At 40.1% G+C, this 13,768-nt stretch overlaps 1 protein-coding gene across 1 annotated transcript; it reads right to left on the bottom strand.

Annotated features, from left to right (window-relative positions):
- Window positions 1-224: 224 nt before the first annotated feature.
- LOC111322012 (uncharacterized) lies at window positions 225-11,572 on the bottom strand. The gene is made up of 13 exons (XM_022925046.2): window positions 11,408-11,572; window positions 10,049-10,147; window positions 9,348-9,536; window positions 8,755-8,868; window positions 8,430-8,672; window positions 7,051-7,308; window positions 5,876-6,169; window positions 5,165-5,425; window positions 4,357-4,512; window positions 4,039-4,247; window positions 3,534-3,689; window positions 2,063-2,460; window positions 225-972 (listed from the first exon to the last, which is right to left on the bottom strand). Exons 2-13 carry the CDS (start codon window positions 10,113-10,115, stop codon window positions 558-560), a joined length of 2,760 nt encoding a protein of 919 aa, XP_022780781.1. The 5' UTR covers window positions 10,116-10,147; window positions 11,408-11,572; the 3' UTR covers window positions 225-557.
- Window positions 11,573-13,768: the final 2,196 nt, after the last annotated feature.

Raw genomic sequence — 13,768 nt, 5'->3', positions numbered from 1 at the left:
CCGATTAAATTAAGCATCGCCAAGTTCATATAACTAACGTTGTAAAGACCATGGTGTTAGAGGAAAGAGTTAAATTTCATCACACTCGAAGGAAGTTCGATGTACGACCGCGAGGATCTGAGAAGGAACGCCTCAAAGGGCCTTTCTTCGTTCACTCCGTTCAGTGAATGGCTAAGGTAACAAAAGTCAATCAAAACGACGTAGTAGCAAAAAATTGTCAAAAATGATAGATACTTGAGTTATTTTATTTTCTTGTTTGTTTACATTAAGCCATGCATCCGAGATTTCACAAGTGATTCTTTACTCCGTAAGCTCAACTTTTTAACAATGTCCCTGAATGTCAAATTATCATCAAATACACATCACTTTTTTAACTCGCAACTAACTTCGTTTTGATTTGACTAACTCCTAAATAACACACTTAAGAGTGACATTTACCAAAATAGCTCAAAGAATATAAAAAGCGTATTTCAAAGAAACTGTCTAAATAAAGAAACTACCTTGATTAGTTTTAGGCTTTAAAAAATCCTAAATACGTATGTATTTGTACGGAGCTCTTATTTTTTAGAGCAACGCCCCTGTGCAAGATACTTTATTTCCACGTCACTAAGAGCGTAATTATAAATGATAAATTCATCTACTAATCCAGATAAATAAGTCCCTGTATAAAAATGTCTTCCGATACCGGCAAAATGGCCCCAATCTTGAGAAAGATCACCGCTCGCAGATTTTTGTTTCACCATAACTCCGTTTACATAAACTTTCGCCAGCATGGCTGTGGAGTCATACGTCACTGCCACGTGTGTCCAGTTGCGAGCAGGAATGCAGGGAAGGGTGACGACATTGAACACTTCTTTGTCGTTTTCTTGGTGATGATACCAAACAACCTTCCCATCCTGCACTGCGAAGTGGTATTGGTCATGCTTGTGATCGGAATGGCTTCCAATTGTATCAAATATTTCGTGCTCTTTCCTATGTAAAATTCCAAAATAATTTACACTAAAAATCGCTGTTTTTAAAATCATTGCAAGGGTCAAGTGTGTAATAAGGATAGCTTTGTGATAAGGGTCACAATGGGGTGATGGCTTTTACGGCTAACTGTTAAAAGTTTGGCCATTCTACGGTTAACCCAAAATAACACATTGAAGAAAGGAAAAATTTTTACAGCCAACTTTGTTTTGCGACTAACGTTTAAAACTGTCAATTTTACCCCTAAAGGCTAACTGTTTTGGCTGTTTTAAGGCTAACAGTTATCTCCACTAAGACCCTCCGTGATTGAAGTTACAGAAAGGGAAAGTAAATGGGCCATTTTCGATAAAGTAGAATTTAAACTTGGCTCCGAGGCATGGGGGAATAAAACAAAATAAAATCACATCGAGGTTAAGAATGGATAACTGATTTCTTTTGTTTTATTCCCCCTAACCTCCGAGCCATTTTATATATCTTATTAACCAAGCGCGAGGGCCGTACTGGGAGAATATCTGCCCAAGGTCTTGACAGTACGGACCGAGCGCAGTGAGGTCCGTACAAAAAAGACCGAGGGCCGATATTCTTCCAGTACGGTCCCGAGCAAGCTTGGTTAATAAGAGATTTATTATACGACTGAAGTTCAAAGGGACACAAGTGCAGTATCATTCGGGACCATTCGAGAGAGTGCCCGGTCCAATACTTAGAGAATATTGGACCGACAATAGAGCATTTTGATTGGTTGATTTTAGTTATTGGCCCTCTGACTGCCCGAGTCGTGTAATAAAGAATATTATTACATGGAAAATGGCTTATTACCTTGAAATTCTTTTCAGTAGTAACTCATACTTTTGGGGAAAAGTTATCCCGCCTCCACCCAAAAAGAGAGAAAGCAGAAGGCGAAAATCTTAGGTATAAGGCCAATTTGAAAGTATTAAAAATTATGAAAAGAAGTTAACTTATACCTCTGTTATACCTCTCAGTCGAAGAGTAGCGGCCTCACCCCTCACCCACCCCCATCTTCCCCCTCTATTTATTGCGTTTTCCTTGCGACATCCCTGAAGATAAAAACTGCTCCAAGTTACTTATATCAAACCTGTTTGTTTGTAAGCTGATCCACACTGATATGGTTATTGCTTTTTGGGGTTTTTCCCTGAAAGTATCACCCGGTATTTTAATCTGTCCCATGGTCATATTAACAGCCTTCCCGCACGTTCCATTGTTTGAGACAGCTGTACCATTAATAGCCATGCCATTGTTTGCAAGCCCAGACTGGTCATACACTGTTTTACCAGCGAACAACTCGAACCCATAATGTAGCACTATTCTGTGGTAATTGCAAGTCTGAGCAAGAAGTGTTATTTCATTTGGTTTCAAGTCACGCTCAAATAAGTAGAACTCGTCGATGATGCCGTACAGATTGTTCTTCTCTATCCAATTGCCGTCAGAACCTTTTTCGTACTCTTTTCCGATGCTATTCTTTCCACTCCAGTCCTGGACAACACAAGAAAAGACAAATACAATCACGGGCCACTTTCATAAATGGCTGCCAGTTTAGTATTCTTTTGTTTAAATTTAAATTAGTCCTTCCGGCCTCGTTCTCCAGTAAAAAATTCAAAAGAATACATTATCTCGAGCTAGGCCAGAAGGGCTAATTTAAATTCAAACAAAAGAATACTAATCCACCAGCCATTTATGAAAGTGGTCTATTAGTCCTCCACTGTCTGTCTAAGTAGAGTGTTGAGCAATCTTACATACACTGGAATCAGAAATAATTAATCGTTATAACGTATAAAAGTTTTAAGTATTGGCAGAGGTGCCAAAGTTGGCACAGAAGACCAGAGGAACAGTGGACACATAGAGCCAGAGAAACAGTGGTTACAGAGGACCAGAAGAACAGTGGGCACGTAAGACCAGAGAAACACTAAGCGCAGAGGACCAGTAGGCACAGAGGACCAGTATGCACAGAGGACCAGTAGGCACAGAGGACCAGTAGTCACAGAGGACCAGTAGGCACAGAGGACCAGTAGCCACAGAGGACCAGTAGCCACAGAAGACCAGTAGGCACAGGGGACCAGTAGGCACAGAGGACCAGTAGCCACAGAGGACCAGTATGCACAGAGGACCAGTAGGCACAGGGGACCAGTAGGCACAGAGGACCAGTAGCCACAGAGGACCAGTATGCACAGAGGACCAGTAGGCACAGGGGACCAGTAGGCACAGAGGACCAGTAGTCACAGAGGACCAGTAGGCACAGAGGACCAGTAGCCACAGAGGACCAGTAGCCACAGAAGACCAGTTGGCACAAAGGACCAGAGAAACGGAAGGGACATGATCTTAACACCCAATCACAGAAAAGGTCAAGACTCCCTTGAAAACTGCTCCCACTCTTAAACAATTTAAGATCAACTTTAGCTTTCTGTCATACTAAGTCGACGGAGAGATCCAATATTGATCAATCATATCCTTGGAATTTATTTTGCAGAAAAATAAATCCATTGCGGTGTCAGTGTTTATTAGAATATTTTACTGATCTTTGTCTCTTGCATTAAAAAAGGATCAGTTACCTGTGAAAGAATTCCAGAGCCAGTAAGTTCCTGTTTTTTCAGCACCCCATTCACATATATCTCAGACTTCCCGCCCGTTGCGGTGTAGGTGCAACAGATATGGGTCCATGTTCCAGCTGGTACAACTGGTGAGCCTGTCTCGGCGCTGAACACAGTCTGAAAAAATAAAGAAAGAAAGTGACGGAAATTTCATCTTTCATACTCTCTCTGTAGCAAATGTTCTTCGGTCCATGACAGAGGCATATTAGGTAAGTTCCCCAATTTTTTTTTTTTTTTTTTTTTTTTTTTTTTGCGGCTGACTGAAGGAAGTTAAGTAGCGATTCGTATAAGCGTACTTGTGACAGGCTGCAGAAAACTAAATTCGACGAAAGTGAATTCTGAAAGAAAAAAAAAAGCCGACAAGTAAAAAGCCTGCTCGATAGACCACGTACAAAAGTTTGGCCAATTGTTAGGTTACACTTCCTACGTGCACGCCAAGCAGACCTATGTTTTGAATAAAGCTTACCTGAGATTTTTCATTGCGGTGAAACCATCTGACTCTTCCGTCATTGATCATGAGTGAATAATACTGTCGTGTGTTCCACGGATTATCGGGATTGTAAGTGCTGAAGACAGACTGTTGACCGCGGTTGGTATCCAGCTTGAGCCAAAGCGCTATGGTCACACCAAACAGCGGTTTCCTAACTATTCGCTGTCCGTCAATCAAAATATTGCCTATGCCGAGAAGATGGGTGAATTGATTTACTAATGTCATCTTTTATTTGTAGTCTTTTCATTTCATTCATAGCAACACATTGCAACTTAAACGCCGACATAGACATACCTCCAGTTAGTTTTAGTCCATTCCCACAAGTTCCACTAGTCTTTGTCACAGTAGCGAGGCTAGTCAATTCACCGTCATTCAGGCTACCGGAGTCATCAAACACGTTACTGCCTGACACACGATCAAATCCAAAGTAGAATACTTGACCAGTGCTCGCTGAAAGAGAAAATTTGACCTAGTATTAAAGTAATGAAAATCCTGAATAATAACAAAAAATGAACAAGGGCTTCGACCGTTTTCGAGTTTCTCTTAGGGGACCGGTCATTACTTATCTAATGCCTGGGAGGAGGGAGGGGGAGGTGGTGGTGGTGTTTGGAGGATTTTGGATGAGTCACATAACATTTACCTAATCCCCCATAGGGCTCTAAAAGTATTGCTATGTTCCCTCCTTCATGGGCAGTGAACTGGCACTGAACTTTCTATAGTCCCCCTCTTTATGCTCTGGTGGCGAAGATTGATCCCCCTCCGTTCCCCCCTAAAACCATGTGATCCTCTTCAATATCCTTCGCACCCCTCCCCTCCCCTCCCCCCTCAGGTGATAAATTATGACTGATCGTCAAGACATGCGAGACACGAGTTACGAAACACTTGTATAAAAATACTTTGCTTTTATTTTCGTTCTTCCTTTCAAACAAAACTCATTAGCCCTTACCTGAAGGGGAGTGGTTTTATGAATCTTAAATGGTTGGTATCAAAGAATCGCAGAGTTATTGTTATCTGTATCGGCTAAAGATTGACGTAGAAGAAAAAGACGATGTAAAATCTTTTGAAAAGATATAACTATAGCTTTTGTAAATGAGCGACTCACGTGTTTTGGCTGATCCAAAATTGCAGTTATCATAGAGTGTTTTTACTTCGAATGGAGTCAACTCTCTGTTGTACATGTATATTTCGTCCAGTGTATCAACATCTGTGACAGTTCCTTCATGTTTACCAAATGCTGCATAGCTGTCCCAGTCTTCAGACAATCTCCCAGATGCAGGCCCTTGCTTGTTGAGGTTACCATTAACAAATACCTTAGCCTGGCTACTTTTCTCATTGTATGTTACTGCGATATGCACCCATTGTTCTGAGTTGGATAAGAATAATAAAAAAAAGATCGGAATATCGAAAAAGCTATTTAGGTCTTTGTGTAATTTGTGAGGTTGTGGTGAGGTGATCTGGTGTAATGAATAGAAGTTGGTAGGAGTCGAGATGCAAAATAAAGAAGCAAGAGACTGGGTACTATCTCTTAAAAGCTAGAAGTGCTTAAAAATGTTGCTTGAGTTGCCATCAAACAATTTTTCCACCCACCACTTTTTGCATCGTGCAACTATCGTATTCATTTGCAGATTTTAGCGCGCTTGCTTTTCAAATTTTGTCAAAATTGAATTTCCTTTGCGAGCGCCAGAAAATAGGTTTACACTTTACTGATAAACGCTGCAAAAAAATCGAGTAATATCAACGAATAAAAACAAACACCCAAAAACTGAGATGAAACAGCAAGATGAAAATCAAAGAAACAAAACCATACACTTACTCTCAGTTACGATAGGATCAGTGACAACTTTGAACAGTTGTTTATCATTTTGGTCGTTGTGACTCCAACTAATGGCTCCGTTCTCGATCATCAGAAGATACTGGTCGTGTTTGTGCGCTGAATGTCCACCAATCGTGTCGAACAAATAATGTTTCCCCTTAACCGAAGTGGCGTTAAACCACATCGCTATAGTTACACTGTCAATTGGTTTGTTCCGGAACGTTTTCCCGTCTAGTTTTATATCTGCTTGTCCCGCATTTAGTTGTGCTCCATTACCACAGCTTCCTTTTGCAGCTAATGAAAACAAAAGTTTCGAACAGATAGAAAGTGAATAACAAATTTTGACTGTCTCCGTAGTTATAATAATACTGATAAAATTCTTTTTTTAGGCTTTTAATGATTTAATTATAATGTAAGAAATAATTTAAAAGAAATAAAAAAATCTAGTTATAGTAATGCATGTGATAATTGCATTCAAAACCATATTAGTACTCTTTAAAACTAGTCTTAACCCGAAGGTGTTAACTTGAATATTTAATAAATTGAAATGGGTTGCTCCGCGTTGTTTCACTGATGAGTTATTTGTTCGCTGAAAAGAAGGAACAACGTGATGGGTCGTCCGTCTGAGTTCCCTCGATGATTTTCTCCGCTGACCCCTCCTTGGAGCGAGGAGATTGAGGGATTTGTGTGTCCGCCATACTTGTCTTGATAATGAGCCATGCGTTGATCGAAGACGACAGTTCAGAAGGCGCACAGATCAATCCTGATTTCCTGGTAAGCCTATCATAAGAGCGTTCATCTTCGGAAGGGCGTTACTAAAATCATGTTATCCAAGGAGGAAGCGTTACCTTTTTCAAATAATTTACCAATCACAACAGTGATTCGCTTGTTTTAGGTGGCTAAATGTATTTTTTTTTCCTTACAAATTTCATTTTTACCTTGATAGAAAATAAGATAGCCACGGGAAATTATATTTCCCTACCATTAAGAAACATGTTTATCTTTTTCCACAAAGCCTTGGCATCATTGTAAACTAGAAAAGAGTGTTTTAAAATAAAATTGGAATTTAATATTCCACTAACTTCTGAAAAGTCCGTAAGAAAAAAACCGATATTACCATCGCTTCTTTGAATCTCATTTATAGTTGTAACTAAGCATTGATTAATTGCACTTACGTGGAGGAGGAGCAGGTTTCGGTTGGCCTGGTTGCAAGGGCGGCCCGCCAACCTTTGCGTGGTTCATAAGCCCAGAGTCATCCAGAAACGTATCACCGGTTTTCCTGTCAAAGCTCAGATGTAACACCATGGTGCTTTGCGGCCCTTGGCACTTTTTAATAAGCGTTTTTAGCTCAGGTTCTGCCAGAGTCCTGTTGTATATGTAAAACTCGTCCACATAGCCCTCCAAGCGACCTTTTCCGCCATAAGAGCCGATCCCTGTATATGAGAACAGGTAAAAAATAGTTAAGCAAGTTGTGTAATGAATAAAGGTGGTAAGTTTCTAAAGAAACTGTGGTGCTGCGTCGGTGGGGGTAACAAGGTAATTTGGCATAGTAATATCAACTAAGTTGAAATTGTAAATTGGCCACCGTAAATAGTTAAAAAGCTGACGTTTCGAGCGTTAGCCCTTCTTCAGAGCGAATAACGAAGGGCTAACGCTCGAAACGTCAGCTTTTTAACTCTTTACGGTGGCAAATTTACAATTTCAACTTACATATGGTGAACGATCCTCGCAGTAGATAGCGCTATTTAAGCAATAGCGAAAATCAGACCTGAAAAAAGTCAGGCCTGTACGGGATTGGAACCACTGACCTTATCACTGATTGACCTGACCTGATTTATCACTTTCACGGGTTTATTACGAATCAACTTAACGGCCTGCTCCCAGTTGGCTTGTTAGCTCAATTGGTTAGAGCGCTGCACTAGTATCGCAGAGGTCAGTGGTTCGAATCCCGTACAGGCCTGATTTTTTTCAGGTCTGATTTTCGCTATTGCTTAAATAGCGCTATCTACTGCGAGGATCGTTCACCACATGTATCTAATACCGCAGTTCAAAATGTATGAACTTCATATATTTTTCATTGTATCTAATTTCAACTTATTTGATATTACCAAATTAAATTGCATAATGAACTGTTTTACAAGTTATAGACACAAAATAATTGTACTGAACATGCGTGTTTAAGTCCTTTTCCCTGTTTATTAGAAACCTATCATATAACCAGAATATAAACGCTGAAATGAAATCAAAAATTTTCCAACAAACAAAATTTTACATTGAATTTTTAACCTTCCATGCCGTGTCCCCCATACAATGTTGTACACAAACACATCAAGTCTCCCGGATATGAAGTGAACGCTGTTCGGGATACTTAGAACCCAGAGGGCCTAAAGTGTGACTTTGTTAGTCAAGAGTGAAATTTGTCTAGCGTACTCAACGTCCTCGTGAGAATCGCAAAGACCTACCTTGCGTGCTTCATCTCGCGTGCGAAATCATGAATTTGACTCAGTTCTTTACAATAAGTGTAAAATCATTGGGCCACTTAACTTCCACTTACCTGCATATTTAGACCAGTCTCGAGACAGGAATACACCGGGGTCAGCGGTTTCCTGTTTTCTAAGTTGACCATCTATATAAATCTTAGCTATGCCCCGAAGACCGTCATACATTGCGGCTAAATGGTACCATTTTCCACCGGATAACACAGGACCGTCTGTAATAATACTGAACACCGTGGAACCATTTTCATTCCGGTGAAACCAACGTACCCTGGCGTTTTCAGCTTGTAGATCATATTGGGCTGAATTAATAACAATTAAGTTAGTTATATATAACGTCCCCAATTTTTGGCATTTTAGATTTACAAGCAGAGAGTTACTTACGTTCCTCATGATTAGATCTGGGAGGTCCTCCAACAGTCTCAAAAAGATCTATTGTCCCAGATGCGTCCTTTAATTGTACCATCATCGCAATAGTAACTTCAATGTAAGGAATTCCTGTATTGGGGAGCAACAATCTTTAATAATTTGGTGACATGTCATGTGGATGCGTATGCAAATGACTCTCGAATATTGGAAGCTGTCATAAGACTCGGCTATTTTCGTGAGCGAGCAAGGTGTGTTCACTTTTCCATTCCTCCATCTGTCTTCTTACCAGTCAAACAGTCAGTCAACCAGCCAGCCTGCCAGCCGGTTGGTCGGTCAGTCACATGAGGCGAGTGGCCCACACTGCCGGAAAGTAGCCGGAAGCGGATAGGAGTACGTAAGGCAACTTTACCTTGAATGACTTGCAACCCACAGTATGCTACACTTCAGTCCCAACCCCCACCCAACAATTTCATGACTCTGTTATGATAGTGTGCTCTTGCGTGAAGAAAGAAATCATGAAAGGAAGCTAAGGAAATACCCATGTTTATTTTGTTTAAAATGTACATGATAACTGATCTCATAACCATGTATTTCAAATTATAACTCACCGACGAACTTTGATCCGTCTATGATAATCTGTCCCCCAGAGTGTATCTTGGCACACTTGCCACAGCTACCTGCTGCTTTATCCAATTGGACTTTCTTGAGAGTTGCGTTGTTGTTGTGCGATGAATCATCGTACAGGCGTTCTCCATTGAACCGATCAAAACCAAGGTAGTATACCTGATTATAATCCTCTGGAAGACAGGAATATAAATAAGAATTCTAGGAGCAAGGAAAAGAGAGTAACGCCTGTAGCCTTCGGCTGAAGCTAATCTCACAAGATCGCCGGATTCATGGTCTATTGCCGAAACTTTTTTTGTATCATAAACAACCAGGTCAGACGTGCCTTTTTAAAGTTGTATTTCCTCTTTTACGTACAAAAAAAAATTGCATTCAGCATTCAGTTTGACCGACCAAGTCGAGTTGGCGGTGAACTATACCAAGGATAACTGCTGTACTATAAACTAGTTAGCGGGGCTATAAATTTTCTTTTTCAAACACGGCAAGAATTATTTGGTTTGTGGCCAACACTTTCAAGATCAATATCATTCCGTACGAATTAAGAAATCTCTTGACCCTTTTTTTTTTACTTTTGAGGAATGTTTTTTGTTGGTGTGTGTGTGTGTGTGTGTGGGACCCATTCAGCATTTACTGCCATATGCGCAAGCCTTACAACTGACCAAGATTAATACAAGAAGTAACTCACGTGTCAGTCCAGCCCATGTGACAATGACACCTGCCAATAACAAGAGACAGACACCTCTCAAGTGCATGGCTGGAGAGTGCCTTCTTTAGATCCCTCCACCTTAATGAAGTAGAAATGAGAGAAAGGGAGAGAAAGTGAAAGAGAACGATAGAGAAAAAAACACCATAACTGTAAATAAAATTGAATTAGTTGGTTTTTTTTTAAGAACATTCAAGAGAGTACTAGGTTAAGACATATTAGAAACGTTGCGGACGCGTGATGGCTATCTTTGAGATATCCTAACTGCAACTCTGAGAGATTCACCGGTAATGCGCAAACCGGTGCGTTAATGCAGTCTAGCTGACTGGGACTAATAAGTGATTTTTTTTTGCTGTGGTTCTACAAAGTGGGTCGTAGGCGGCTAAGGAACTTAAATGTCTGTTATTCGATTAACTTACCCATCATTTTGGAGAAACCTTGAAAAAACCCTGCCTCGGAGGCTAGTTTAATCGGCTTTTACAAAACCAATCGCTTATCTAGAAGTACCTCTATCATCTTTCAGACCTTTACCCACTTTTTGTTTCGTTAGAGTAAAGGCTCTGTTTGTTATCATGTAGTTCAGTCACAACTTTACCCTCCCCCCTTTTCCGCCAATTTCGGTAAGGGGAGTACGTACTATTTAGGCCTTTAGAACTCCATATTTGGGAACAATGTGTATTGGTTATGGCGCGCAGTTTCTTAATTGGGTTGGTTGTTGGCGCATTATATGATAGTCCTAAAATTTTGTAATTTCTCACAAATATGTCGGTCTTGGAGAAAAATTATAGTAGAACGAGTCGAACAGGGATTCTCGCGTGAGGATAAGGCAAAGTTTGTGTTGAAGGGGAAGAAAGGTGAAGAGGATGTAATTCTTGTAAAAATCGTAACTATGTTTCCTTATAAGCTAACGGCGTTCCAATCGATTCCATAAGAACACTCAAATAGTGAAAGATTAGTATTTTTTTGTAAAGCATTAAGGACATCTTGTGCGGAGTAAAAGGAACGAACTTGCATGTATGTAAAAAGTGCAGGTTGAGTTCTCAATAAACAATATAACCACAGGAAATCACGTCGGGTGCCCTAAAGTTACGTACGGTAAGAAATAAAGCTTAAGAATTGAATAGAGCTATTAATGTTTATCAAGGAAATGTAGGTAAAGAAACGACAAGATGGGTATCTATCCAAAGTTAAGGCACTAACGAAAATTGATATCAATAAGTCAGAGGATAAAAATCAGAACTTCACAAAAATGACCTTCCCAGCAAGGGTAGTTGTACCCCTGTAAAAATACCAAGCTGTTTACTCGCTTGAAGGAAACAAGACAACATAAGTTCATCTCACCTTTTAAGAATACATCAATGCGCTCGTAATATATTCTTTTAAGTCAGTCATGTTGGCTCTAGAATCGCCATCTTTGACCTCAAACAAGGGCTCTCTGAAGGCATGACGTCATAGTTTTGGATTGCACGTATTAATCCCTTTACAGAAAGACGGGTGTCGGTGTTGATAGTTTAACGAACAAAACAACACATGCAAGACAGGTTCATTTCATTCAACACACGCCAGGAACATCTTAAAGAAAAATTGAAATGTGTTCAATGCGTGCGAATTTTCCTATACAAAGTGTTGAATAAAACTGAAGGCTTGTGCTATGTTTAGTTTGTCATAATTACATCTGCTTAAAGGAAACATATAATAGTATATTGATTCATTGGGCATGCGCAGGGAAGGCCTATTTTATAGGGAGATATGAAATGCTTTTAGATCAGAGATTTAGATATAGATAAGGCCTTTTTACGAGACAAGTGGCCCATCGGGCAAGTGTTTAAATCCCGCCGTTTCCGTAGCATGAAGTGCGACTAGGATTATTTCTACTCCACCTTGGATGGAATGCTAGTCCATCGCAGGGCTACCCCCAGCATTGAATTCGCTGGTATCCATTTATACACCTGCAGCTGGGTGAGGAAGGGCACTGAGAGAATAAAGTGTCTCGTCCAAGAACACAACACAATGTCCCCGGCCAGGGCTCGAACCCAGACCACCCGAGCCATCGCGCCTCCCATAGATTTAGATAGAAGAAGATATCAATTAAAGGCGTTGAGCTTCTCTTGTACTCAAACAAAAAAGTGTTGGGTTATATTTCGGTTGTGGCGAAGACACAAGACACAATGCAAATGTGTTTGCGAAGTCTCAAAGTTTGAGGTACAAACTTGAATCATAGGAGCTATAGAGACTTCATTGACTTGTTCAGACATGGAAAAATAGTCCCATCAACGAGGGGACAAAAATAAAAGCAAAAAACTGAAAAAAAATTGGGTTAGGGATAGAGTTCAAACATTAGTCAAGAGTACGAGAGAAAGATCCAAATTTCCTTTGAGGACAGTTTGTATGTTGAACATTGATTTACTGAAAATTACAAAAAAAAATATTGAAAAATTGTAAAAAAGTAGAATTATTATGAGAGCAACTGTAGAAATAAGGTACAAATTATGACCAGTTCGTTTTTAATATTTAGCGAAAACAAAATTGAGCACTGCAGCCTACCAACTTGACTAGCGTCCTTAAAAATAGTATTGATCTAAACAAAATTATGCTTCTTTTTTGTTGCTCTAAAGTAAGTGTCGACTAACAAACCGGCTGCCAATCATTTTCTTAGGCAAGCAGCTTCTCTATCTGCAATTGACACTATTGAAGCCAGTGTGCTCATTAGGAATGTTGGTTGGCCAGTTAAGGTGTTTCTTGAATAACAAACAGTTAACAATAACGCAAGCTATAATGGCTTTTTTTTCTTCATTTCCTCTTGCAGCTGTCGAATTGATTTCAATATTACAGGGGCCACGCATAGTAAAGCTAAGCGGTTTAGGAAGCCATTAGCTGTCTAATGATCAATGTTATCCGTGCGCTATCCTTACTGCAATTTAGGTAGGTTCTTGATTTAATCGTCTTTTTTCTTGAAAAAAGATATTGATTATTTGGGTTTATTTTTACTGGTTAAGTGAGTAATTTTGACGGAAGGTTGGGAGTATAAATTGGGAGTATAATGGCTTTTTTTCTTCATTTCCTCTTGCAGCTGTCGAATTGATTTCAATATTACAGGGGCCACGCATAGTAAAGCTAAGCGGTTTAGGAAGCCATTAGCTGTCTAATGATCAATGTTATCTGTGCGCTATCCTTACTACAATTTAGGTAGGTTCTTGATTTAATCTTCTTTTTTCTTTGCAAAAAGATATTGGATATTTGGGTTTATTTTTACTGGTTAAGTGAGTAATTTTGAAGGAAGGTTGGGAGTATAAATTTGTAGTTATGATGTATGATCGAGTTGGCACTCACTGGGAAGTGACTATCGGAATTCTCATTTTCAGTCTCAATACTCACACAAAATGTGGAGGCGCGGTGGCCTCATGGTTAGTGCGCTCGACTCCGGATCGAGTGGTCCGGGTTCGAGCCCCGGTCGGGGACATTGTGTTGTGTTCTTAGGCAAGACACTTTACTCTCACAGTGCCTCTCTTCACACAGGTGTTTAATTATAAATGAGTACCGGCAAAATTAATGCTGGGGGGTAACCCTGCGATGGACTAGCATCCCACCCAGGGGGGAGTAGAAATACTCTTAGTCGCTTCATTCTACAGAAACCAGAGTTAAGCACCGGCCTGATGGGCCACTAGGTTCGTAAACAGACTTTACCTTTACCAAGTCAATCCT

This window comes from Stylophora pistillata, chromosome 1 (genome assembly GCF_964205215.1).
Source record: "Stylophora pistillata chromosome 1, jaStyPist1.2, whole genome shotgun sequence".
Classification (NCBI taxonomy): Eukaryota; Metazoa; Cnidaria; class Anthozoa; order Scleractinia; family Pocilloporidae; genus Stylophora; species Stylophora pistillata.
The sequence above is the reverse complement of the archived record's forward strand: the minus strand, read 5'-3'. Positions and strand labels throughout refer to the sequence as shown.